At 49.8% G+C, this 25,646-nt stretch overlaps 3 protein-coding genes across 6 annotated transcripts; all 3 read right to left on the bottom strand.

Moving 5' to 3' along the window:
• Window positions 1-78: 78 nt before the first annotated feature.
• ZSWIM8 (zinc finger SWIM-type containing 8) lies at window positions 79-14,315 on the bottom strand. 4 transcript variants are annotated; one of them, XM_045439616.1, is made up of 26 exons: window positions 13,639-14,315; window positions 11,182-11,335; window positions 10,854-10,948; window positions 10,505-10,677; window positions 10,224-10,331; window positions 10,027-10,108; window positions 9,772-9,892; window positions 9,331-9,532; window positions 9,009-9,184; window positions 7,647-8,640; window positions 6,770-6,901; window positions 6,455-6,634; window positions 6,160-6,343; window positions 5,863-5,961; window positions 5,182-5,306; window positions 4,515-4,755; window positions 4,257-4,415; window positions 3,931-4,159; window positions 3,472-3,761; window positions 3,105-3,328; window positions 2,094-2,582; window positions 1,680-1,863; window positions 1,399-1,575; window positions 1,111-1,230; window positions 677-787; window positions 79-556 (listed from the first exon to the last, which is right to left on the bottom strand). In XM_045439616.1, exons 1-26 carry the CDS (start codon window positions 13,844-13,846, stop codon window positions 96-98), a joined length of 5,718 nt encoding a protein of 1,905 aa, XP_045295572.1. In that variant the 5' UTR covers window positions 13,847-14,315; the 3' UTR covers window positions 79-95. The 4 variants fall into 4 exon arrangements, with proteins under 4 accessions (XP_045295572.1, XP_045295574.1, XP_045295573.1 ...); XM_045439618.1 differs by having other exon boundaries at window positions 677-855; window positions 13,639-14,309; XM_045439617.1 differs by having other exon boundaries at window positions 1,704-1,863; window positions 13,639-14,309.
• Window positions 14,316-15,986: 1,671 nt separating this feature from the next.
• On the bottom strand, window positions 15,987-17,255 carry CHCHD1 (coiled-coil-helix-coiled-coil-helix domain containing 1). The gene is made up of 3 exons (XM_045439639.1): window positions 17,095-17,255; window positions 16,853-16,971; window positions 15,987-16,288 (listed from the first exon to the last, which is right to left on the bottom strand). The coding sequence occupies exons 1-3, from the start codon at window positions 17,216-17,218 to the stop codon at window positions 16,175-16,177; spliced, it is 357 nt and encodes a 118-aa protein (XP_045295595.1). The 5' UTR covers window positions 17,219-17,255; the 3' UTR covers window positions 15,987-16,174.
• Window positions 17,256-18,627: 1,372 nt separating this feature from the next.
• On the bottom strand, window positions 18,628-25,623 carry FUT11 (fucosyltransferase 11). Its single transcript, XM_045439638.1, has 3 exons — window positions 24,800-25,623; window positions 24,055-24,680; window positions 18,628-22,447 (listed from the first exon to the last, which is right to left on the bottom strand). Exons 1-3 carry the CDS (start codon window positions 25,505-25,507, stop codon window positions 22,300-22,302), a joined length of 1,482 nt encoding a protein of 493 aa, XP_045295594.1. The 5' UTR covers window positions 25,508-25,623; the 3' UTR covers window positions 18,628-22,299.
• Window positions 25,624-25,646: the final 23 nt, after the last annotated feature.

Here is a 25,646-nt window from a genome sequence, read left to right as displayed (position 1 = left end):
AGTATCAGTCTTTTCCCCCCACCCCGGTTCAAAGTTCATCTGCACATGGAGGGAAAGAAGGCAAAGGCCCAGGCGGACTAGAGTAAAAAAGGAGTTTATATATTTATAAATGCCAAATAAATACCAGAGGCCACCCAATGCCCCCTCCCAGATAGGGCTGTCTCCCCCAACCCTAGGCTTCTAGGGTTTGAGACATCTTGGCCCCAAGCTACAGCCCAAGAGCAGCTGCCAGTCTGGGCTACCAGAGAACTGAGTGGGGATGATCTGTCCAGCCAAGATTCACTCCCTCTGTGTGAGGGGCCCCCATAGCCACAGGCCTGTATCCCTGTATAGGACCCTAGAGGGGCCAGACTCATGGGGAGAAGGTGGTCATCTCGAGTGAGACCCGCTGCCACAGCTCCTTGGTCTGTTTGCTGCGCTTGAGGTTCTGCAGGATGTCGTTGAACTGCATCATGCCCATGGGTGTCAGACAGAAGGCGCTGCGGGCACTGCGGATCGCATTCACAAAGTCGTCGTAGTCGGCAGGGGTCAGGTGAATCAAACGGTGGTGAATGTACTGGAAGAGGATGAGCCACTAAGCACAGAACCAGGCCCGTCCTCCCTAGCATGCGGGGTAATCAGTTCCATGCCTGCCCAGGAGGTGCTCCACCCTACTCCATACTTCCAGGGTTGTCACCTGCATGTATGCCTGCTGGCAGCGCTGCACCAGTTGGTGGAAGGCCGGGGCACGCAGGTGGTTGTGGGCATGAGCAGGGCTCAGCCGCTGCAGCGTCTCCATGACGATCTCCTGCAGCACAAACGGGCTCAGCACCCCCTTGGCTGCCCCCACACAGAACTGGTGCACGTAGTTCACTCCTGGGGGGCAGGGGGAGGGGCATGAGACGGGGGTGGCCACCTCTGCCCTAGGGACCCAACTTTTATCTCTCAGCTCTGGCCTGGCAGAGAGCCTCCCTCCACCCCAGGAGCTGAGGTAACCCCCCACCCCCCGCGCACGCACACATACCCGACCAAGGCCTCAACTCTGAGCAAGAGCTAGGAAGGAGGTCTGGGACAGGAAGGTGGGGAAAGTGGGTGGGGGCGGACAATGGTCCTGGGGAGGGGAGGTGTTACCCAGCTTTGCTGCCAGCCCCAGCAACCATTTGACATCATCAGTGTAGGGGGGGGAGCGGGAGAAGTTGTTGGGGTGATCGTTGTGTGCCCGGCGACCCAGCATCTCCAGTGCCAGCATTCCTGGGAGAAAAGGGTGGGCACATAGTAAAGGTACATCCTTTTCACCCTGCACCTCAATCTGGTACATCGGACCCCACAACAAACAAAGTAAGAGCTATGGGGAGGGAGGCATCACTAAAGAGCCTCTGGCACAACTGCAGGTGGGGGCACAAAAAAAAGACCTCTCACCAACACGGTAGGCAGCGTGCAGGTGGTGTAGGCTGTGTGGGTTGACAGGCTGACTGTGGGTCTCCTCCTCGGGTGGTGGAAACCCTCCGCTCACCAGAGGGCTGGGCTGTGTAGTCAGAGCAGGCAACGAGGCACCCTGGATGGCTGGAAACGTGGATGCTGGATGGACACTGCTCACTGAGGGTGGGATGAAAGCTATATGAGGAATTCACAGCCCGAAGAGGGATGGAGAGGGTTCCTCCCCCCATCTCCCCTGCCCAGTGTACCTCCCCTCCATTCACCTGTTCCCTGTCCCCACAACTCACAGGCCACACTGGTGGGCAGTGGGAGCCCTGGCTCTGTGTGGTAGGGATGTACTGTGATGGGTGCCATGGAAGGGACGGGGAAAGACACAGCAGTGGCAGCAAGTGAGGGGGGAGTCACTGAGTAAGGGTACTGAGCCCCCAAGAAGGCAGGATGCACACCCTAGAGACAGGGAAAAGAGTAGGAAATTATATTAAGATGTGGTTCTCCCCCTTCATCCCACAAGTGGGTATCCCTACATTTCTTATCTTGGTTGGTCTGAGTCCCCCCAGACCCCCACCACCTCACCAAGACAGTCCTATTATTCTCCCAGAGTACCCCACACTCCAACCCCACATGAACTCCTAATGTTTTCCCACGTGCCCAACCCCCCAACAAAACACTGGTCTCACCTGTGGGTATGCAGAGCTGGGCACAGGGAAGACGGCAGGCCGGGGCATATGAGGCATTGGGTGGGCAGGGTGAGCTGGGTGGGTGAGGTATTGAGGGCTGCAGGGCAGGTGGGGCTGTAGAGCAGTGTAGGGGTGCAGGCCAGGGGAATGACCATGCCCCAGTCCTGGACCTGGATATAAACTGGACCCCACTGAGATGACTGGCACCACTGTGGCTGCTGCTGTCACTGCTGCTGCTGCCACTGTAACCGGCTCAGTGCCTGGGCCCCCCCTGCCCTCAGGCAGCCCCCGCCCAGCCTCCCCAGCTGCCCTGATCCCACTGGCACTACAGCTTGTAGCCCCTTCACGGGCTGTGGATGAGCCACCTGCTGTTTGCTCATATAGCCAGAACCACTGGTGAGCAACCTCAAACAACACTTCAGGGTATACACCCCCACCCTTAGCCGCTTCTTCCACTGCCATGCAGGCCTTCTCCAACATCAGGTTATCCTGGAAGGAAGGGGCACAGAAGTTAAGGGGAGGGGCTTTACTCAGGCATGGTTGTAAATGACATTCCAACATCTTCCTCTGAGTTGGCTGGTTCCCAGGGAGGCATCAGAGGTCAGAGTCAGAGCAATGGATGCCTCACACAGACACTGAACAAACACTTGGTGACCAGTTCCAAACTACTTACAGTCCCAGTTCCAAACTAATCTAGCCACTCCCTCCCATCCAGTTCCCACTATCTCCCCAAGGCCTTCCCCAAGTATTCCAACCTGGTGACCACCTTAGTCCCTAACCTATAGATCTCCATTTCCTTATCTATAAAACAGGAATAATCCTAACCTCAGAGTCGTAAGGCAAAAGAAGTAATGGATGTGAAAGTGCATTAATACGTCAAGTGTCACCATAATAGCACAAACTAGAAAATTTGTGAACTTTAAGATTTGGAAATCGAGCTGGGCTGTTAGTTTTCCCCATGTCCCTTCCTAGATACCTGAAAGCAAGTCCCCAGATTGCCTGTAGAAATACCTGCTCCTTGCACTGCACCAGGGCCCGCTGGATCTCATTGGGGTTCAATGCATGGGCATGAGGCAGGCAGCTTAGGGCTAACTCCGCTGCTGCCCTCACCATATTGGAGTCTCGTGCCCGTGATGCCCTGTCAGCCAGGGATGCAACCTCAGGGGGCGTCAGGTGTCCATCCCAGCATTCTACCAGTATAGTCAGGGCTGCACTACCAATCTCCATTGCCTGACCTTCAAGGAAAGGAGCAAAAAAAAAAAAGGGGGGGGGCGGTTAGTATGGTGTCTTCTTTCAGATCAGTAACTCCACAAGGATAAGACTCTCATTTCTATCAATTAATCCCCAACCCATTCCCAAATCAAGATACTGGGTTTACCTGTAATCCAGGAAACGTGCGAAGAATAAGTACGTGAGAGCCAGTTGGGAGAAACAAAGTTGTGCAGGCCAAGGGCATAAAGCCCAATCTCGAAGGCGCAAAGGTGCAGGTTGCGGTGAGGACCCTGATGGCCCCCTGAGGAAGATGGATGTGTGAAAATGGAAGTGCTGCTGTTGCCCCCTGCCTTGATCAGCACCGTCTTCGCCAGTTCGAAGTAGAAGTGTGCAGCTGCCTCTGATGGCTGATTGGGTACATGGGGGGCATGACTCTCGGGACGGCGGCCCTTGTACCTGAGGGGGCAATGGGGTAGGGACGGGGATTGGGGTTTCTCTGAAATGGGTGTCCAGGTAGGCAGGAAAGAGCAGGATAAGTGGTGTCGCTGGGGGAACAATAGTTGGATTACACCAGGGATGTGACTCTGAGGGTGGGCCAGATGAGAGGAGTATTTCTTCCACTGACCTGCCAACTTCAACGGTCTTTGCCCGGGCCCCTCCACTGGCACTGGCCCGGCGACTTCCACTGGAGGATGAGGAGCCCAGAGAGTCCGAGGAAGAGCTGCTAATGCTGTCACTGTCCTGTCCTCGGCCCCAGGAGGTGGGGGCCCAGCCCCCTCGAAGTGGCCTCCGGCTTAAGGTGGGGGAACTATCCGATGTTGTTTCAGGGGCACTGCTGTCAATGCTGGCCATGCCTAACTCCCCAAGACAAATCAGTCTCAGAAGCTAGAAGTTACAGAATTCACACTTCAGGAAATCCCTCCCTCCATGTCATCCCACAGGCTGTCATACCTGTGTGTTTCTTCTTAGGCCGCCCTGGGGAGCCCCAACCCCGTCCATTGTAGCCTCCACGACTGCCAAGTGCCAGGCGGCTGGGAACCTTCCCTTCCGCCCTTGGGGTCAAAGCTGCCTCAGATGGGAGGCCCTCACAGGGAGAATGTGGGGAACTTTCTAGGTGGGGAAAATAGGACATTGGGATAAGCCAAGGAAAGGGGACCCCAACATGAATCCATACCATTCATCCCCCCCTGCCCAGTGCCCCCACCTCACCAGGCACATTCTTCTCTGTGAAGCCCTCAGTGGGGCCTGGCCCAGCCCCTGCCACATTCCCTGGCTGAGGAGGCCCTGCAGAGCCCGAGGTCAGTGGTTGCAGGGCCCCTGGGGCAGATGGGCCCCCATGCTTTGAAGGAGACCTCTGGCTGGCTGTGGCTGGGCGGCTGGATGAGTAGAATGAACTCAGTGTCTGGGGCTTATGCGTCTGGCTCTCTCGGTCCAAGAGTTTGTCTAAGATCTGAAGAAGAGAGAAGCAGTGACAGGATGCCCTTTATATCCTGACTTCTATTTCTATTACCTTACTTTCTCTTTGAAACAGCTTAATACTACCTCTTCGGGAAACCTTCCCCAGTCACAACCATAGGAGAACCTCCTGGATGATAGGCACCGGCTTACATATCTTGATATCCTAACACTTAACACAGGACTGACTACGTTGATATTCAGTAAATATTGAAATAAATGAGTAACTGCTTCTTTTCTTTCATCCCCTGCCCAAGCACTCCTACGAGAACCATTGGTCTTATTCTTTATCAAGTGTCCCCAAGATTTTCCACTTATCCCCTATGGGCAGTATAGCCCTTTCCTCATTGGACTGCAATCCTCTGAGAAAGGGTAAAATTTTGCTCTCTGCCTGTCAAAATCCTAGTACTTCAGTCCCTACCTTTTTGAGCTTGGCTTGATCATCCTTGTAAGTGATCATTAGTGCCAGTGCCAGGTCACCCTTCTCCCGACGTGTGCCTTCACACAGGAGGGGATGCTCTGCCTCGCTCACTGTTGTCTTCATACCTGTGAGAAGAAGGGTCTCATAGGGACTGAGAATGGCCATAACTCCCAAGACAGCCAAAGTGAACAGGCCAGGGCTGCCCAGCCATCAGCATATGTGAGATAAGGAGATCTCCTGGTCCAACCCACATCCCCCGTGGAAGGTCCCAATTGCCTATTACATCCGGCCTTAGCTCTGATCTGCTTTTTAAGACCTTCATAATTGGCCCACTCTACCTTCATGGCATACCCATCACTTCAAGGAAGTTTGACTCCTTGCCCTCATTAAGACTTGATGGTCCCTGTCTTTATTCATGGTGTTTTGTCCCCTTACCAAAAACTTAACTGATCTTTTGACCTACATTCTGTGTTCTATACCCTTCCTGAATCCTTTTCTTACATTTTGTGTGCCATAGCACACCTTTTGTCCCTAAATTCTTGACTGTACTACCTGGTTCAAACATGTCACATTCTGACTGTCCCACTACCATACCACCCCTTCAAACAGGGACCATGTCTCATGCCCTTCAAGGCCTGGGCCAACTAGCTCACAGAAGTGCTCAAGATACTCCAGACTCACCTAAGGCAGCAACTGCTGCTTCAAATCCCAGCTCCTCATCCCCAGGCATCTCGTTGTTCCAGTTACGACTTGGTGGCCGGGAACCCGTGGGAGAAACCACTGGATGAAAGGTGGAGTAAGTCAGGCAGAAAGAAGTGTCATTGGAAAGAATGAAATGTAGGCAACCCAAGACCCTCATCATTCCAGACCACTCATGAAGTTGCCTGATGGGTCCTAAGGATAATTCAGAGCCTTGGGCCTCTTGGTTTCTACTACTCCTACCCAAGATCCCCACTTGAGTAGAGTCACGCACCATACCTGGAGCACAGAGAACGTCAAAGATGAAACTGGCCAGCATGAGAGGCAAAACGGGCCGATAGTCACAGAGTGTCCCCTCCCGAAGCTCCTCTGCCCGGCACCGCATGGTACTCATCTCACTTGGACCCAGAGGAATCTTCTTGAGCAGGGCAGCCACCTCAGACTCCTGGTATGCCAGCTTCACCTAAGGATACAGGAAGAAACTCAGACCCCTAACACTTCAGTAGAGCTCAAGCTGTAAGTCTCTGAGGAGTCCCTGAGGAGACTGCAGTACAAGGCTGATGGAACCTCCGACCTCCAAGGCCTTGGTAGAAGCTGGGGGCCGCTGTAGCTCCAAGGCAAACATGCCAACTCGGAAGGCCAGGTTGTGGTGCTCTGGACGTTCACTTAGCACTGTCAACAGGAAGGCTGCCTTCGTCAGGGTGTTGGTAGCCACCCAGGTCTGACGGCTCGTAGATACCTTGTTCTTCTTGCCCTAAAGAGGGGAAGTACAAGGAAGCAGACATATGAGTCTGACTCATCTTGGTGGAGTGAGGAGGCTCTCACTTGGGGTGGGACATAGAAAAGGGTTAGCAATAAATGGGGGAGAGGTGAATGGGGGGTCTCTCACCTTGGCAGGGGGCGGCTCTACCTTGAGGTCAGGTGGGTTGGCTAGCAGGTCCTGGGCAAGCTCCACAGTGAGGCGGGAGGCCTCACTGCTGTAGCCGTGCGCATGCAGGGCCTCAGCACAGGCAAACAATATCTGGAGAGGACGGGCACCACACAGGTTGAAGCCCCAACTTCCAGGGGCAGGACACCATATTCATACTCAAGCAGCAAACATCCCATGAGTACCTGCTATATGCTAGGCCCTATGCTGGTCCTGGGTATACCACAGGAACTCATAGTCTGATTAGAGAAACAGACACACGAACGCACAAACCAGCGTGAAGCCAGCTACCACTGGGAAAGGCCAAGAGGGGCATAAGTAAGATACTTCACTGGGACCTGGGGCAAAGGGGCAAGCTCAGGGAAGACTTCCTAGAGGAAGTGATCTCTAAGATACCTGAGACCTGCAGAAAGAACAGAAGCTAGCCAGGAAAGGTGAGGGAAGAAGATTCTAGGCAGACAGGCCAATCTGTGCAAATGTAAGGATGCGAGAGAGAGCATGGCAAGCTGGAGGAATGGTTCGACTGACTGTAGTAGAAAGGGCAGAATGCCTAGATGAGGCTGAAAAAGCATACAAAGATCAGAACAAGTGAGGCCTCACAGGTCATGCCAAGGGCAGTGGGAAACCACTGAAGACTTTTAAGCAGCAGAGGGACACAATCAGACATTTCAGGAATATCAATATGGAAGCAGTGAAAAGAATGGACTATAGGCAGGGAGGCCAGACAGGAGCCCGCTAAAGGCTTCTAACAGCCTCACTACAGTCCTGACATTCCCAATTAGAGCCAGATGGCCCCTCTCCCAGCTGTAGCGAAAGAGAACCCTCAGTGTCCCCTCACCTCCATGCGGCTCTCCTGTTCCAGTGGCTTCAGCCCAGCAAACAGGTCGTGCTCCTCCCCAGCCCCGCCCTCAGCCTTCTCTTCCTCGCCTCCAGCCCCATCCTGGGCATTCAGATAATATGCCTGGTAGTCATCATCCTCCTCTCCAACTGCAGTGGCTGCCTCTTTGGTTTTGGGGAGCCCATTGCCACTCTCATCTGTGGAAGGGAGGTCATCCCGGGTACAGACCTCCCCAGGCAGTAGGCCATGGGGGCCAGCAGAGGCTGTGGGAGGCTCAGGCCCTTCTGAGAAGTACACACCACCATCTTCTTCATAAGTATCTGGGGGTTCAGGAAGGAAGGTAGAAGGACCACGGGAGCCACCAGGAGGAGGGCAGGGTGGCGGGCTCTCAGGGAATCCACCAAAGGTGCTGGCCTCTGCACCGAGGGCCAGGCTGCTGTCATCCAGGCTCATCTCAGCCAGATCCGGCTCCAGGGAGCTGTCTTCGCTGCTCAGCCGTCGCTTGCTCCCACCGCCTGCTGATCCCTTGCCCCCACTGCCAGCCCCACCCAGTGCCTTGGCTTTGCCCCCACCTGGACCCATCTTATGCAGAGACTTATCTCCCCCCTCAGCAGAGAGGCGGCGGGGACCCCGCTGCGATGAGGGGACCCCCTCACCCAATCCCTTGCGCTTGGCCCCAGGCTCCTTGGGCCGCACAGCTGGCTCAGAAGGAAGAGATCGGGGCCGCTCCCGGGATTCCTCCAGGCCCCCAGATCGGGAGGCACCTGGCCGAGGGGGCAGGGCTCGGGCCCAGCACAATGCCAACTTCCGGTCGGTGCCGCTGTAGGTGACACCAGGGAGTGGGTAGGCCTCTTCCCAGTTGAAGTAGCAGGCCTCCACCGCTGGCCGGAAGCCAGGGAAGAGCCGCTCCAGGGTCTTTTTGTGCTGTCCCCGCTTCACATTCTCAATCACCTTCAGTTGCCACTGGCGTAGCTGGGCACACAATTCCCGGCGGCTGTGGGAACAAAGTTGGGGAGGTTGCTGGGGGGCTACATTCTGCTCTGAGAAGGGATGGAAGGAGATAGAGCAGGCATAACCCCCAGAAGGAGGGTACAGGAAGGGACCCAGGGAAGAACTTCTTGAGCCAGCTCATACACATCACTCCAATACTCAGGTATTTGGGAAAGTGGGAGCTATTTAAGGGAGGAAAGAGAGCTTCTCAGAAAAAGGACGCCTAAATCACTGGTAACCTTAACGCTCAGTACCTCCCATTTCCCTAGGACTAGAAGAATAGTACGTTTCTATGTGCACATGATATGAGGCCTTGGACTGTCCTGGGCTGGCCCAATATCCGTGCTGTGATGAGCCTAGGGGGAGACTCACCGCTGGGGGCTGAGTGCAGGGTCCAAAACAGCTAGCCTCCACAGTGTGACCATCTCATCACACATGCTGGCACATGCATGGGCCGCTACCTCTGACTGCCCATTGCTACGGCCCGTGTGTCCACTGGCGCTGCTGTGTGAGGCTGAGGTGCGCACGCTGTACCACCAACCTGTTATCTGGAAACAGAGAGCTCTGAGATGCACCTAATAGTTTGGAGAAAAGAAGAGCAGCCCTCCCCAGTGTCCCTGTCAGCAAGAGGTAAATGAAGTTAAGGGAAGGAGAAAATGAACCACAGTGGGGCCACCCAACTCTGGAGGGTTACCTGTTCATAGGTGAGGCACTGGTCAGTGAGGATTTCCAACAAAGGGGCAGCATTGCTGTCTCTCCGTTTGAACATCTCCCGCACAATGCTAAGTAGGTTCCAAACGCCCTCTGGCTCGCGGCCCCTCAGAGGGCGCAGCAGACATGCCCATTCAGCAGCAGCTGGAGGCTCCGTGGAAGACAGATACATGGAGTTCACATCACTGTGAAGGTAATGGAGTGGAAAATGATTACTCTCAGATGGGGCTGCATACGACAGGTGAAAGTACACCAGGGCTTTGACACAAAAGAGGCCCTGACCCAAAATACAGAGTGTAGGAGACAAAAGATGTCTAAGACAAAAATTCTTGAGGCACAGGTATTAACAGAGCAAAGGATCGATTAACAGCCTGAGGGTTGTTCCCTTCCACCACAGACACAGACATAGAGAGATCCAATTTACCTGAAGACCACAGGCGAAGGTCCACAGAACTTGTGTAGTGTCTTCTTGATGTTATCAGTGAGTGTTGACTCATCCAAATACCATGTACTCTGGTCAGAGGCAGAGGGCCCTGCTGTGGGGTCTGGGGATGATAGGTAGTCAGTTACATAGAGATAGGGGCCTGGATTCACCTGACAACAGCAAGCTTTTAGTAAGTGGTGCTCTGCACCACCAGCTTTCTTCCTTCCGACTGCCCTTCCTTCTCTCCACACTCACCGGGGGCTCCACACACTGTATTGATGGCTGTTGACTGGGAAGAGAGGAGTTCATCCAGAAGACGCTGGGCCGTGGGGAGGATCTGAGGGGGAAAGGGACAAAGGCATAAGTGACCCAAGTTGGCCTTGGCCTAACATGAAGACTAATATGCAGTCCTGGAGCTTAGAGTTGGAGAACGGTGTCCCAACCTCACTCACCTGCTGAGGGAGCTCACTGATGAGGTACTGAGCAAACTTCTGCAGCTGGTCCCTCTGCAGCCGAGACAGGGACTCTGATACTGGGGCACGCAAGCAGACTGCAGAAGCCTGAAGGAGAAACAGAGAAACAGAACAAGCTGGAAAAGGTTTGCTGACACTGGAGCAAGGGAAAGACAGGCAGATTAAGGGAGGCGAGGAGGCTCACATTGTGGCCAGGCATGCAGCAGAGAAGGGGGGGATGGAGCGTAGGATAGGGCCAGGATAAATTGGGAGGGCCTCACGTTGTGGATGCGGAAGAGACAGAGTGCCACGACGTGAGTGCACCATTTGGCCCCAGCCCCACAGGTGCAGCTGCAGGAAGTGACCCGGCAGCGGTCAAACATCACAGCCACGTTGTAGGCCCCTTTGGGGGGGACCATCTGAGGTGGCACCACTGTAGCACTCAGGTGGAACCCTGGGGAGAAACATGGGTATGGTCAGGGAGAGCCATCAAGACATAATTCTCTGCCCTCAACCCTGGCCCTGCAGTTATTCCAACAACCTGCTCCAGCTTCTTGCAGTAGGTCCTTAACTCATAATACAGGGGATGGGCAGAGCAGGGGGTGCCACAGGGCATGATGGGACCCTTACCTATCTGCAGTGGGTCTTTCACAGCCCTCATGCGGAACAGCTGGTCCCCTCGCTGGAATTCATCGGCACTGCCATTGGCCAGGCACGAATACAGCCTGGGAGTGAAGAAGAGGACACAGCCACAACTCAGCAAACAACCTGTCAGAGACCACAATGCCCTGGACACGCTCTCCCCAGTGTCACTCCCTCTTGGGGAAAATCCCAGGCACTCCTCCCCTTGTCTTCTTCTTACAACCCCAAACACAGTATCTCCTTTGTTCTGGAGGAAACCCAGCACACAGTGAGGAATATCAGGACCCACTCCCCACCATCAGTCCTTTAGCCTCACCGGATATCCTCTTCATTCTCAGGGAAGCTCCAAAAAGCAATTCGGAGCTGTAGCTGCTCAGGCACTGGGGGATAAACTTTCTCCACCACTTCAAATGGGATATGAAATGCCACCTGCTTTGCTGAGAGCTCCACCAATGGGATCACAAGTCCATCTTTGGAAACAAAGGTTTAGGTGAGGGTAAAGAGAAGGGGAAATGAAAAGGGTCATGATTACCTGGCACCAATGCCAGCGCCTAACATCTTGGGCCCCACCTTCACTATGAAAGAAAAGGGAGATCTGGATGAAAAACCAAGGGACCCTCCTGTTAGGATACATCAACTCTTAAGATTTCATCTCGGGGAGGGGAGCTAACCAACTGCAGCCCATAACTTGCTACCTAAGGTCTAGAACAGAAGATACCACAGATATCCCAGAAAATCCTGGCCAAACAGGTGTGTTCCAGGATCCTAGCAAGTAACCCTCTCACATGGCTTGGCATCTAATTTCCCTTACACCTAGCACTTTATATTTATATTACATTGTTAATGTCTCTCCCCTGACATTCTCTTCTCCAACTGCTTTTTACTATCCCTTTTTCTCTAGATTATTCTAGGCCTCTAACTAAGGAGAGGAGACAGGCCAGAGCCCAAAGGAGTTAAGACAGGGACCTCCAGTAGCAAGAGAGGCTGCATGTCCCTTGGCACACCTGATCCTTGGCTTCCTACAATTGGAAGCCTGGGAAGGGGGATGGGGAGGAAGATGGGTTATCCCAAGGGAACCTAGCTGCTGCTCCTGAAAACACCTGGAGTAGGATGGAGTTACCACTCAAGGTTTCCCACACTGTTTTAATCAATAAATGGTGAGGGGCGCCCAGGTGGCTTAGTCGGTTGCGCGTCTAACTCTTAGTTTCAGCTCAGGTCAAGATTTTCGTGGTTCGTGAGTTCGAGCCCCGCATAGGCTCTGCACTGACAGCGTGATGCCTGCTTGGGATTCTCTCTCTCCTCTCTCCACCCCTTCCCTGCTTGCTCTCTCTCTCTCTCTCAAAAATAAATAAATTTTTAAAAAGGTGAAACGCGACAGACTGCATACATATCTCACCAAATTGGTCAAATTAGAAGACAGATCAGAAAATCATGGAGCTGAAAGAAACCTCTTTTTTTTTTAAAAAGTTAATCTCCTTATTTTACAAGTGAGAGACTGAGAGTACCCCGGGATGGCAGCAGGTTTGGGGAATGACATGCTTTTCTAGATTTTAACCTATTCAGGAAGATACCAGTATGTTGAAAATTTTCACCGACATTACTTCAGTTACTTCCCTCAAAGTGAAGGAGCTCTAAGCCCCAAGGCTACCCACACATGCAAATGTGAAAAAGCAAAGAGACCACAGAAGACCCACAGTGAAACTGCCTATGATCTTTGTGCATGTGTGGGTGTATGTGCACAGAACATATGCTACCTCTCCAACTGAAGTTGAACACTACCACTCCTAACAAGTGACATATGTACACTTCTTTGTCCCAAAAGGGTGCTAGAAATCTCTGCAGGGAAGTTTGGAAAACGGGAGTTTGGAATGGCCGGAGTACAATCACAATCCCAACTGCTGAAAAAAGTCAGCTTGCATTGAGGCCCAGAACAAAAACTGTGCCATGAGGAAGGCAGGGAAAGGATGTGGTAAGTCTTGAGCCTGTGGAGCTTCACTAATCATCACTCTTCCCTCAATCCCCTTTAATAAAAGCAAAATTCTTCACAGCACTAATCAGTTAATTCACTGAAAGACCCCAGGATGAAAGAAACTCACAGCACAAAGCAGGAAGAGCATTTCATAAGGAGACTCTAGAGACAGTTTCCTACACTCTTCCCCAGGCCCCAGATGATAGAAATCTAAGGCTCTAATCCAGTGGTCCCAGCTTCTGACAGCTGTTCAATATGGACAAGAAACAAGCCTCTGATTTGAACCTATGTGACTATGGAATCTCCAGTTCACCTCCACTTTCCTATGAGTGGAATCCCTTCTTGGTGTAGCCAGAATCAAAGATCATCATCACCCCTAACAAGAAGCTCCCAATGCACTTTGCAATGGGGGTGACACGCCTCAAGTGGTCCCTTCTTCACAATCCACTCCCTACCCTCCTTCTCTTCTATTTTCTGGCTTGCCGCGGGCTTAACTAGGTAAGTATTCCCAAGTCAGAGTTGTTTTTTCTTCTATTCCATTACTAAGGCAAATGAACCACAAAAAAATCTACTTTCTGTCGCTAATCATATCCAACCCAGAATTTCCCAGCCATCACTCCAACACACACACACACACGCTGGTGTGGAGAAGCCAACCCCAGGAAGACTGGAAAAGCGAGTCCAGAAGTCCGTTCCAAGCTGCTCGGGACAGCTCGCGGTCCGGGACAGCTCCCGAGCGGGGACAGCTCCCCAGCAAGGCCTGAGCAGAGCCAGCCCGTTCCCTTCCCCCCAGCTCACCCTTACCTCGCATTCTGGTACCGCCACTGCCACCTCCGCCACCGCCGCCAGTGGGGGAATTGGGCCCCGCTGACTGTTTGCGCCATCCCCGCCAGTTCTGGCAGAGACTCTCGGCCTCGGAGATGAAGGAACAGAGCGAATCCTCCTCAAAGCGGTCCGAATCTTCAAATGAAAAGCGCTCCCCGTCCTCCCACTCCGCGAACATCAGCTCCATGGGGCCTGCACCCCCCGGGGCCGGGTCCCCCCCCGCGGATCCGGGGCCTGGGCCGCCGGCCGGGGGCTGAGGGGAGGCCCGGGGCCTGAGGGGCGAGCCGGGGCTGGGGGTGGCCGGGGCGCTCAGGGCGGCCGTGCCGGACGAGGATCTCAAACCTGGAAGGGATATGGGACCGGGCCTCGCCCAACTGCGAGGTGCGAACGGGGATCGTGGCCAGTATCCGAGACTCTGGGCCCGGACGAAGCGCTCGGCAGCCGGGGCCTCTCCGCGGCTGCGGCGCCGCCTCCCCCATCAGCTGATCTGAACTTCCGGCCGCGCCGGCCACCACCACTTCCGCCTCACGCGCTTGGGAACCAGACCCGGTACCGGCAGATGTAGAGGACCCGTTTGTTTAATTGCTACATTTCCTGCCTCTTTTTTCTCGAAGCCACCCTCAGATACTGTAAGAGGGAACCGACTACCAGAGATACATGAAATGACTACAAATCCCAGCAATAACTCGGCGTCCATAATGTCCCCAAGGAATAAACAGCCGCCATGAATGCCGGGAATCGTAGGCTGTCAAGCGGTACACAGGACAACTGGGTGGAGTCATTGCCTCAACTCCGGATAGGCCCTGGGGCCGCATCACCTTCTGGGAGTTGTAGTCCAGAAGCCTGCATTCCATTAGATTTTTTTCTAAGATCTGATCAGGAAAGCACCCTGAAAAGAATGCATTTGATTTCGGGAAATGGTTGTACTGTTTTGTCAGTGGGTCCTTTGAATCCAGAAGTTCTTAGCCTTTTTTTGTAGTACGGACACCTTGGCAGCCTGGTGAAGTCCCTGGACCTCCTTCTCAGATTGTTTATAAATGCACAAAATATATAACTTACAAAGGAAATGAATTATATTGAAATACGATTATCAAAATATTAACAAATTTGTAACATAGTAATACTTCTTTATTTACACATTAAGTAAAGTCCAGCAGCAAGGGTAACTACCATAATTTTGAAGCTAGTGATAGGTATAAATGATATTGAGGTACCTGCAACCTACTATATGAAAATATTATAATCTCATATAGGTATTGCTAATTGATACTGTGGTTTGTCTTCCATGGTCCTAACTGAAGTGCTAAATTTCAGTTGTGGTTAAAGATAAAAAATTTTTCCCATCCACATCCACAGACCTCCTACTGAGAATCTATTGACCCTAGGTTAAGAACTCCTAAGTCCAAAGTGCCTAGGTATTGAGCTTCTTCCTGTAACTAAAAGCCTCAGCTTTCAGAACAAGGCAACTGCCCAGTGCTCTACCCATGAGGTCTGAGGACTATTGGAAGAAGTAGCTGTGTGGGTCAGGGAGGCAAGACCACTTCTTTATCTTAATAATTATCCCACTGGAGCCTTAGAAACCCCACTGATCTTTGTCTGTCTAATGCTGCAAGGTATATAGAAAAGGTTAAGTGAATTAAACCTGGAAGGGCAGAGTATATATAAAATGCCATACAACTGTTTCTAATATCAAAGGGTCACAAAAGTTAATGCCTTCAGCAACTAGGTGGATAACTTAATGAGAGAAGTGAACAGGTGATACACAAAGAAGAGAACTGCCAAATAAGTTTCAGTTTCACCATGTGGAAGAGGCCAATGGCCAGGTCCCTAGAGAATGGAGACAAAAGATAATCAGCTCTACTTGGTTATTGCCATGCAGGGATAAGAAACTGGTGTTTACAGATCCTTTTATTTTTTTAATTGAAAGCTAAAAAGTGGATTTTTTTTTAATGACATTTTTCCCATTTTTGAAGGTGATCGTTTAAAAACTAATTTCCAATTGTGTTGGCTAAATAAAATACATCTGCAGTTCATCAGTTTGTGAACTTCTGATTATTCTGTGAGCATTTTGCAGGGACTATTTTGCACAAAATGGGTAGTCACTAAATACAGATGATACCGAAAAACTCTGCATATAGGCAGACTTGAACATCCTTATTGCATCCAAAGGCAAGGGCAATAAATGGTGTAAGGACTTCAAAGGCAGAACAAGATGAAAGTCTTTATCCTGCTCCTCGGGCAAATCAAGAAGCAAAGAACTTCCAGAATCTAGGGAAGGATACAGAGTTCAAGTATGGAGGGAGAACCTAATCTACAACAAAGGCCAATTTATCTTCAGAGGATTTTATTTCAAAATAAAGCATAACTTCCACCATGACAATGATTCCAAAGGATGAAAAAGTGTCTTGCCTCCTTTCACCCTGCAAATAGCGCATGGCAGTGCAAACGTTTCCAAAACACCTACGCATAGTTCTCAGTAGCTAACAGTCCAGTCATAGAAAATGCTTCTTCATTTTCAACTGACATGAGATTTGTTAGGAAACCTCTGTAACAATTTATTCAGTTTCTTGGGGGGTAAACCCCCAGATTCTCCCAACGTGTCATGGATTGATCTCATCTTTCGCGCTGCCTGAAAAGACAGAACAAAAACAAAAATGACAGCTCTTAAGTTTGTCCTGACCTAGGCCAACAGTTCTCACAATACCACAAAGCACACTAATACATTAACCAGCCTGGAAATAGCTGTGTCATCTTCCCAGTCCCCTTTCAACAAAGGGACTTAAGATCTACAGATGACTGTATGACCTGAAGCTACCATGCCAGCTAGCAATTAATTCTAGGTTAAAATCCAAACAACCTGCCTTTCACTATCTATCTTTAGTTCTATTTCGGACAATAATATCTACTTGAGCAGCACGTTAAATTTTACAAAGTGATTTTTTCCCATGTAATTTCCCTTTATGTAATACAAAATTCTGTAAGGTATTAAAATTAACCTTATTTTACAACTGGTATAGCTAAAGCTTAGAGCAGTGAAACAAATCGCTCAAGATCACAATGCCTTCAAAACCATAACCTTTTCCACTTGGGCGTTAGTGAAATCGTTCCCACAACTTTCCTTGCCTTGTATAATTGCTTGTATCCCCCCACCCCCATTCTCTCCCAAGATGACACCCTAAGAGCCTTCTGTCACCTCGGCCCTCGAAGCACAATCGAAGAATTCCTTGATCTCTTTTCTGCAAGCTTCGTCGCGGAATTCATTCTGCTTCCAACATGCCATCATCACCGACATTTCTGTGATACAAGTCGCCTCTGGAGGAGCAGAACGGGAAGACCCTCAGTCACCCTTACCTTATCTTGTAGCCCTCCCACCCAGCCGCCCCGTTCATCCCTCGGACTTCTGCTCTGGGAGCCTCCTTGGCTCCAACTGCTCACCGCCTCTCTCCCGGCGTCGTTCTCCGACACGATTAGCTAGGATGAGCGGCTTGTTGGGCTTCAGTATAGGTTTCCGTGGGTTTCCCAGCCGCGCTAGCCGACCCCGCAGGCTGGGCGTCGCCATTACGCACCGAGCTCCCGGCAGGCTCTGCGTCACCGTGCGTGACCCTGCGTGACCCGTAAGAGCTCGACGAAGCTTGGCGCGCAGCCTCCCGAAAGCTCGGCTGCCTTCGTGCTTGCTTTTCTTCGCCTCGTACCCCTGCTGCTGGGTTCGGGCACCGGTCGTTCAAGACCTGTGTGCAGGTTAGGAGGAGAGTCTTTGGGACTCGTGTGCTGACCTAGGCCGCTCCCGGCCCTGAAGTCTGAGGGCGGTCTTAGGCCGGAAACATCCAAGAAAGGGCTCGATAAATGGACACTCATTTATCGTGGTAGCTGGCCGAACTCGAGGGTGATTGACAAAAGCAAGGGCAGAGGATGGGACCGAATCAAAATATGAGACCTTAAGATGTTAGGCTGGGACAGACTATTATTATGTTTTTAATAAGTCTTCAAGAACTATTGGATTTTACTACCTTTAAAACCACCCCGAAGCCATAAAGAAAAATTATGCTCATATAAACAGTAGCGACCACTTATATATCGTTTCTTCTTTGTAATGATCTCACTGGGTAGGGTGAAGTTTAAGCGCTTTGGCGCTCATTGTCTAATTTAAGACTCTTTCCAATCCTGTGAAGATACTTGGTGGTATCATTCCTATTATTAGACTGGGCTCTTCAATTGTGATGCCTAGGTTCATCAGACTTGGCTCTAAGTGACTTTTAGGTGTTTACAAAAGGCACTTCGGGGGCACCTGGGTGGCCCAGTTGGTTAACCCTCTGACTTCATGATCTCAGGTCGTGATCTCATGGCTGGTGGGTTCCAGCCCCGTATTGGGCTGGAGCCTGCTTCAAATTCTGTCTCCCTCTCTCAAAAATAAATGAAACATTCAAAAAGAAACAAACAACTCAGTTCAAAGATGTGCCAAGGATTCTCAAGGCATTTATAACAACTTCAAGAAATGTTTCTGGTAACGGAAGCATAACTTGAGCAAGCTTTTAGTTCATAAGATGACTACTTTGGAGGAGCAATAGGTATTTGGTTGTGTAAAATTTAGTGTGCTAAAATCATTTATCACAGACGTTTAATCTTCCCATTGATCTCTGCATGACTGGTTCTTTTTCTTCTGTTCTCAGTTCCTGTCAGAGAGGCCTTCCCTGACTTCCCATATCTCTCCATTATCAAGCTGTTTTATTTTCTTCATAGCACATATCACAGTCTGAATTAACTTGTTCATTTAATGTGTGTTTATGGCCTCACTTACCACCGACACCCATTTAAAATGTAAGTGCCATGAGAGACAGGACCTTGTCTTACTGAATTCCTAGTACCTAGAATAGTGATAATAAATACTTGTTAAGTGAACAAGTGTTTCACATATTTTTCCAAGTCTCCAAGTGTATCATACTCAGCCCAGAAATATAAACAAGCAGCAGACACTGTTTAAAAAGAAGCCATTTATTATACAAAATGAAACCTGAGATTATAGGATATTGCAACACATGGAGTAATAAAGGCATCAGCCCCATGCTCCACCCCCAGTCCAATAAAACAGATTCCTAATCAAGCACTTCTACCACCAATAACCCCAAGCCTCCTGCTGTTGACAGAGCAAACTGAGCCCCAAACCAGAGAAAATTCACATTGTTTGCTTTCTCTTCATATTGGTTCTGCTTGCTCTTGTGGAAATGTAGCACCTGGCTTATCTTGCTCTTTTACGAATACTTTTATGGTAATAGGATTAAAGAAGAACGTCTAAAAAGCCCTGTCCACAAAGCAGGCCTGAGTCTCCAGCCACAATCATTCACAATCATTCACAATCATTCAACAACTGGCCCATTTTGTACATAAAAGTGCCCATTTTGTACATAAAAGGAATGCCAATCTGAACTGGTGTAATAGGTAAGGATGATTCTACATTTTGCATAACCATCACTTACCCTTTTTATTGCACGTAAACTTGAGTCCTAACCTTAGTTTGCATTTGAGTAATGTGTATTTTGCACTATATATCAGCACCTGCATTTAAGTAGATTGGAAGTTTAGGAGCACCTGGGTGGCTCAGTCGGTTGAGTGCCCGACTTCAGTGCAGGTCATGATCTAACGACTCATTGGTTTGAGCCCCACATCAGACTCTGTGCTGACACCTCAGAGCCTGGAGCCTGCTTCATATTCTGTCTTCCTCTCTCTCTCTGCCCTTCCCCAACTCACACTCTGTCTGTCTCTTAAAAATGGATAAACGTTAAAAAAAAAACAACCTACTCCAAAAAAAAAAAAAAATAGATTTCAAGTTTAGAAGTCAGAGTCCTGAATTTGACTTCTTTTTGTGGGTCTACATTATACCCAATTTTAATAGTACATTTGAAGGTCTATCTTACCCTCTTGTGCTTTTCTGCAAAAGCCCAAACAGGTTAAGCAAACTTTCCATGCTGTTGTGAGGGTATTTTTTACTAAAAAATAAAATGAAAATAGAACCATTATGACCGTGAAATCCAGTCTAAATGAGAGCTCTCCTTGGCCACATCCTTAGATGTCACAATATTAAGTGTGGGACCCTAGTTGTTGAAGCACCTTACATACATAAACACACACACACACACACACACACACACACACACACACACACACCTGGTTGTAAATTAATGTATGTGTATATATATAAGTACATATACATATTAATTTATAGATACACTGATAAGCTATAGAACTTCTTTAGTGATAATTCATTAATACTACACATTACAACCAGAGTAGCTCTAAGGTCTAAGGTATTTCTTGTTCCACTGGCCCTGAAAAAGCTAATGGTCTCCCTGCCCTTTAAGCTTTATTTTCAAGCCACAGCAATATAAAGGTTTGGCTATATCCCCAAATCTGCCTAACAGCTTTTTACTGAACCAGCCACTTGTGGTGGCTAACTCTTGCCTCACCTCTCAGCCCCTTGACATCAAGGGCAAGTAAATGTTATAAAAAATACAATTCCAAAGAACCATAATACAACCCACCAGGAGTTTTGCTTCACCACCAACATAAGTCTTGCCTCACCTCTCAGCCCCTTGAGTTTAGGTATGTTCCATCAAAATGTAGTCTCAGTACGTACTATAAAGTTGAACAGAAGGATATCAGTAATAGAATGAGTCAAGTTGGAATATTCATCCCACATGAACTGAAAAGTGCTCCATAGTATGAAGTAATTATTACAACTGTATTGCTGGGCTGTTTTTTCCAATGTAATTTTCATGACTCTTTGGAGGAAATGGGATTTTTGTAGCATTTAAAAATAATAAAATATAGGGGCACCTGGGTGGCTCAGTCAGTTAAGCAGCCGACTCCAGCTCAGGTCATGATCTCTTGGTCTGTGGGTTCGAGCCCCATATCGGGCTCTGTGCTGACAGCTCAGAGCCTGGAGCCCGCCTCGGATTCTGTGTCTCCCTCTCTCTCTGCCCCTCCCCCACTTGCACTCTGTCTCTCTCAAAAATGAATAAACATTAAAAAAATTTTTTTAAATAATAAAATATAGAGAAGAGTTCATTAGGCAGACAGAAAAGACCAAAGATCTATAAAAACCTGCAGTTTGATTCACCCTGGTGTATTTTAACATTTAAAAATCATTTAGGGGCGCCTGGGTGGCTCAGTCGGTTAAGCGACTGACTTCAGCTCAGGTCATGATCTCACAGTTCGTGAGTTCGAGCTCTACATCAGGCTCTGTGCTGACAGCTCAGAGCCTAGAGCCCGGTTCGGATTCTGTGTCTCCCTCTCTCTCTGCCCCTCCCCTGCTCATGCTCTGTCTCAAAAATAAATAAAAACATTAAAAAAATCATTTAAATATTAAATTTGTTTTTCTGCCATCATTTCCAGCCATAGTCTCTATCTCTAACCTAAAACAGAGCAGGACAATTCATTAAATTGACATGATATATATTAACTATCGGATCTTTCTGTTCATGAGATGAGAAAGAATTACAGCTATTCCCTAAAAAAGAAGCAAACCAGCAGTAAGCAAAGCTGTCAAAAATCTACAGCCAGTTTAATGTAGAGGAGAATGAATGTGGGGATGGTGGCATCTTCGTCAGATTACGGAAAACCAGGAAAGAAAAAACCATTAAAACAATTTTTTTAATGTTTACTTTTGAGAAACAGAGAGACAGAGCGTTAGTAGGGAGGGGCAGAGAGAAAGGAAGATACAGAAACTGATACAGGCTTCAGGCTCCAAGCTGTCAGCACAAAGCCCGACATGGGGCTCAAACTCATGAACTACAAGATCATGACCTGAACCACCCAGGCGCCTGAAAAAAAAAAAAAAAGTTAAAAAGTTTGACATCAAGAGCAAGTAAATGATATAAAAAATACAATTCCAAAGAACCATAACACAACCCACCAGGAGTTTTGCTTCACCACCAATGTAACCATTTATAAAGCAGGAGATGAAAAGAGATTAGGAAAGGTATTGAATAGGTGCGCCTGGGTGGCTCAGTCAGTTGAGTGTCTGACTTCGGCTCTGGTGGTGATCTTGCAGTTCATGGCTTCGAGCCCTACATTGGGCTCTGCACTGACGATGCAGAGCCTGCTTAGGATTCCCTCTCTCTCTGCCCCTCCCTGACTTGTGCTTTGTCTCTCAAAGTAAATTTTTTTTTTTAATGTAAAAAAAAATAAAGGAAAGGTACTGAATAATAAAGAGTTTAAAGAAGAGCACAGAAATTTTAAGACCCTACTAAAGAATGTGGTCCATTTTACCTCATTCTTAAGCCAAGTACCAAGGTGTTGTTCCAATCACAGTTAAGAGGATGAAATGGCTAGAGAAAGATGCAATTCTTTAAAGATTCTGTTGAATCAGCACTTTAAAACAAGTGGGTGTTTCAGGCTTCTGTTTTCCATTAATCCAAGAACTAGAGGCCTCCATCTCTCATTGAGGAGAAGCCCTAATACCACAAACTGAGACACTGGATACACATCATTAGGACAAAATATCAGTGGATATAACTGGAATTCCTTGAACTCATAATAAGACAGTGTTCGTTAAGGGATATGCAGCAGATGCCCCTCATGTCCCATGGTAGAATAAGGACTTCCATCTCCTTAACTCTACCAATTTAAAGGCTCTTGCAAGGATAATTAGAGATTTTGGTTCCTTTTCATGAAGATCTCATGTAGGTAGTCCCAAAATTTCCTCTGCTTTGTCTCATTGTTGTGGATCATGGCAGTGAGAGCTTCCCCCTGGTCCAGACCTTGCCAATAATCTTGCAGCCACATCTCCTTCCAGCTGAAACATCAAAATGGGAGTTGGATTATGGAACCTCTGCACAGCTACAAGTCCTGCCTTCTGAAATTTTAAGCAGATAAGCAGTCTCTGGCTAAGACAGGGCTCTGCTTTGAAGGAAAGGGAATGTGAAGTAAATCTAGTAGTCTAGTAATAGTACAGGTGACAGCTGCAAACACAAATCTATCACACATCCCACCCCCAATGAGTTAAACTTCCTGACTTGCCCGCTCCTGGTTCCCAAATGTGGTGGGAGTTTAGAAGAAGGCAGGGCAGTGGGGCAGACTATGGAACCAAGTAGTCTAATATTTAGATGGTTACCTTATAAGCTGCAATTTCAATAATCAAAATGAAGGTGCAGTGCTATCCAAAGTCTAGATAAAACGCATTTTCTTTTTTTAACGTTTTACACTTTTTTTCCTAGTAAATCATAATATGTTCAGCATAAACTAGAAACAAATTATTTGATGGAAGACTCCATTCCCAGAATCAAACTGTGCCAGCAGTATATATAAACAGCCCTCTGCTGCCATCCACTGTGCAAGTTAGTCTCTGCAGGCCATTCTAGCAGTCTTGCTTTATTAAGCTTAATAATCTTTTATCACCTCTCCCCAAACAGGTGTGGTTTGCTGCAAGTGGCTTCAGCATTTTCCCACCCCACCTCCCGTGCTGACCTTGTTTCCCAATGCACCACTTTCTGCCACCTAGTGCAGTAGCTTCCTCACTTCTCTTCCAATCCACACTGCCCAGCAGTGTTTATTCTATCTATTGAAAACATTCCTTCCATTCTGTTTGGGGTGAACATATAATTTATCACCCAAATCAGGGTACTTCTAAGAGTGAAAGGAGGTACTATATGGGGCGCCTGGATGACTCAGTCAGTTAAGTGTCTGACTTCAGCTCAGGTCATGATATCACGGCTCATGGCTCATGAGTTCAAGCCCTGTGTCGGACTCTTGTGCTGACAGCTCAGAGCCTGGAGCCTGCTTTGGATCCTTTCTCTGGACCTCCCTCACTCACACTCTGTGTCTCTCTCCCTCAAGAATAAATAAACATTAAAAAAAATTAAAGAGTGAAAGGAGGTACTATGAATAATTGTGCCAGGTTAATAGATACAAACCCTACTGCAGACAAACCTCTCTCAAAATACCCATCTATGTATTGCTCATCCCCAACCCCAACATTTCAAAGGTGCTAAATAAACAGCTGAGTTGGTTTTCGAGACAGTCCAACTCCTAAGCCTGGTATTCAGGCTATGTATAGCCTGGCCCGAGTTTATCTGCCCAACTTTGTCTCTCCCTCATCACTTCCCTAAACAGGCCTCCTCTGCTCTGGTTGAAGCCTTTTTTGAATCACTATTGCAAACATTGCTCACATAAGCTGATTTTCATAGGTTGTTGCCCTGAATTCCACTTTGCATCTTTTCCTGAGCTTTTTCAGGAATTAGACTCTCCCAATTAGACTCTTGACACTTTAAAGGCAGAGTAAGCCCATGTCATAATTTCCCTATACAACAATCCCCTCAGCACCTACTGCTAGTTCACTGCCCACAGTGAGCAAGTAAGTAAATCGCTTGATTTGATGGCCACAGGGACCCCAGCTATCCTTACCTGTCATTCTCAGGAATCTCTTCCACACTGCCAAATCCAGGTGTGGGCACTGGGCAGTCCATGTGTGAGGGCTGGGCAATGTGAGGCTCAGGGACAGGGATGTCCCCAGGAGAGGCTGCGTGTGCTTTCTCGGCCTCCAGCCGAGCCAGTTCATGGTCACAGACAAAACACTCAAAGCCATTGAGGTAGTTAGGCAGCAAAGGATCATTCACTCCCCACTCCCGATACTTCAGACTATCCAGAAGGAACTGGTTGGTGATGCCCCCAGGTTGTTTGTATGCCAGATATTTCATATATTCCTCATCGTTCTTGTCCAGAAAATCAATAAATTCTGCCAGCTTTTGAGGTGACTCAAAGTCATCAATGAGGATGATGGAGTGATTGTTGGGCATCCAGTCCCTCACAGAGGGAGAGCCGCGATACACAGGCACAGCACCAAGATGCATGGGGCGCCACAGCTTCTCTGTCATGTAGTCGTCACAGATGGCATTTTCAAGGGCCAAGTGGAACTTATAGCGAGACAAGAAGTCCAAGAGCTCTGGATCCTCGGTGGTGGCTGTGGCTGTGTCCTGTAACCGCGGAGTGGGCAGCTCCCGATTTTGTAGGCATTTCCCGTAGGAGTCCACCTGTTCGGGGTAGAATACCGCCGTGAAGTGGGTGCGGCGAGCCGACCTGGACACCCGGGGTCCTAGCCTCCGCCCCGCGCGCCCCCCTCAACCCCCAGGCCCGCCCCGGCCCCACCCACCGGGATGTAACGCATCAGCTCGCGCACGTAGCGGTCCCGGTCCGCAGGCACGTCGCAGTGGGACTGCAGATAGAGCAGCGGCGCGTAGCCGCGTCGGCGCCACTCAGCGCGCTCCTGTAGCGGAGGCGCCGCGCGGCGCAGATAAGCGGTCCCGGGCAGCCACTGAAGCGGCAACGGGTAGTCCGAATGGCGGCTGAACGTGGCAGTAAGATTGAAGAGGCGGATGCCCGGCCCGTGGCTCAGCAGGAAGTTGTTGAGGGGCGACTCCTCGTGCAGGAGCGCCCAATTCTGATGCGCCAGGCGCGGCAGCGGCGCCTCGGAGGCTCGAAAGTCAGTGCCGTAGAAGAGCAGCGCGCGCGTCCGCGAGTGCCCTCGCACCCGTCGGTCCCGGGACGCCACGCACGCGCCGCGCGCGCACTCGATGCGCTCTGAGTCGCCCGGGAAGTGGGGAAATAACCCTGGGCTCCACCACAGCAGCACCGGCAAGTCCACGGCCTCCTCCCTCCCTGGCTGCAAGGGCCCGGGATTGCGCGCCACCCCCACCGCGCCCAGCGCCGAGGGCGGCCGGAAAACTGCGCCATCCCACGGCTCTGCCCAGCCCGCCTCTCTGCCGGTCTCCCCCTGAGCCATGGGCCCAGAGCCGCTGGCCGCACAAATACTAAGCACTCCCAGGGCAGCGAGCACAGCCCCGCTGCTGCACGCCGCCATGTCCACTGGCAGCTGCCCCGCTCCCCTCCCGGCAGCATCAGGCCTCCGCCCCGCAGGGAGTAGCGACCTGACGAAGTCCTACGCCCATGGTGCGTGTGGCGCATGCGTAGTTCTGCTCAGCCTACCACTTCCTGGGAAG

Source organism: Leopardus geoffroyi, chromosome D2 (assembly GCF_018350155.1).
Source record: "Leopardus geoffroyi isolate Oge1 chromosome D2, O.geoffroyi_Oge1_pat1.0, whole genome shotgun sequence".
In the NCBI taxonomy this organism is placed as follows: Eukaryota; Metazoa; Chordata; class Mammalia; order Carnivora; family Felidae; genus Leopardus; species Leopardus geoffroyi.
This window is presented reverse-complemented; position numbering and strand designations above follow the sequence as displayed.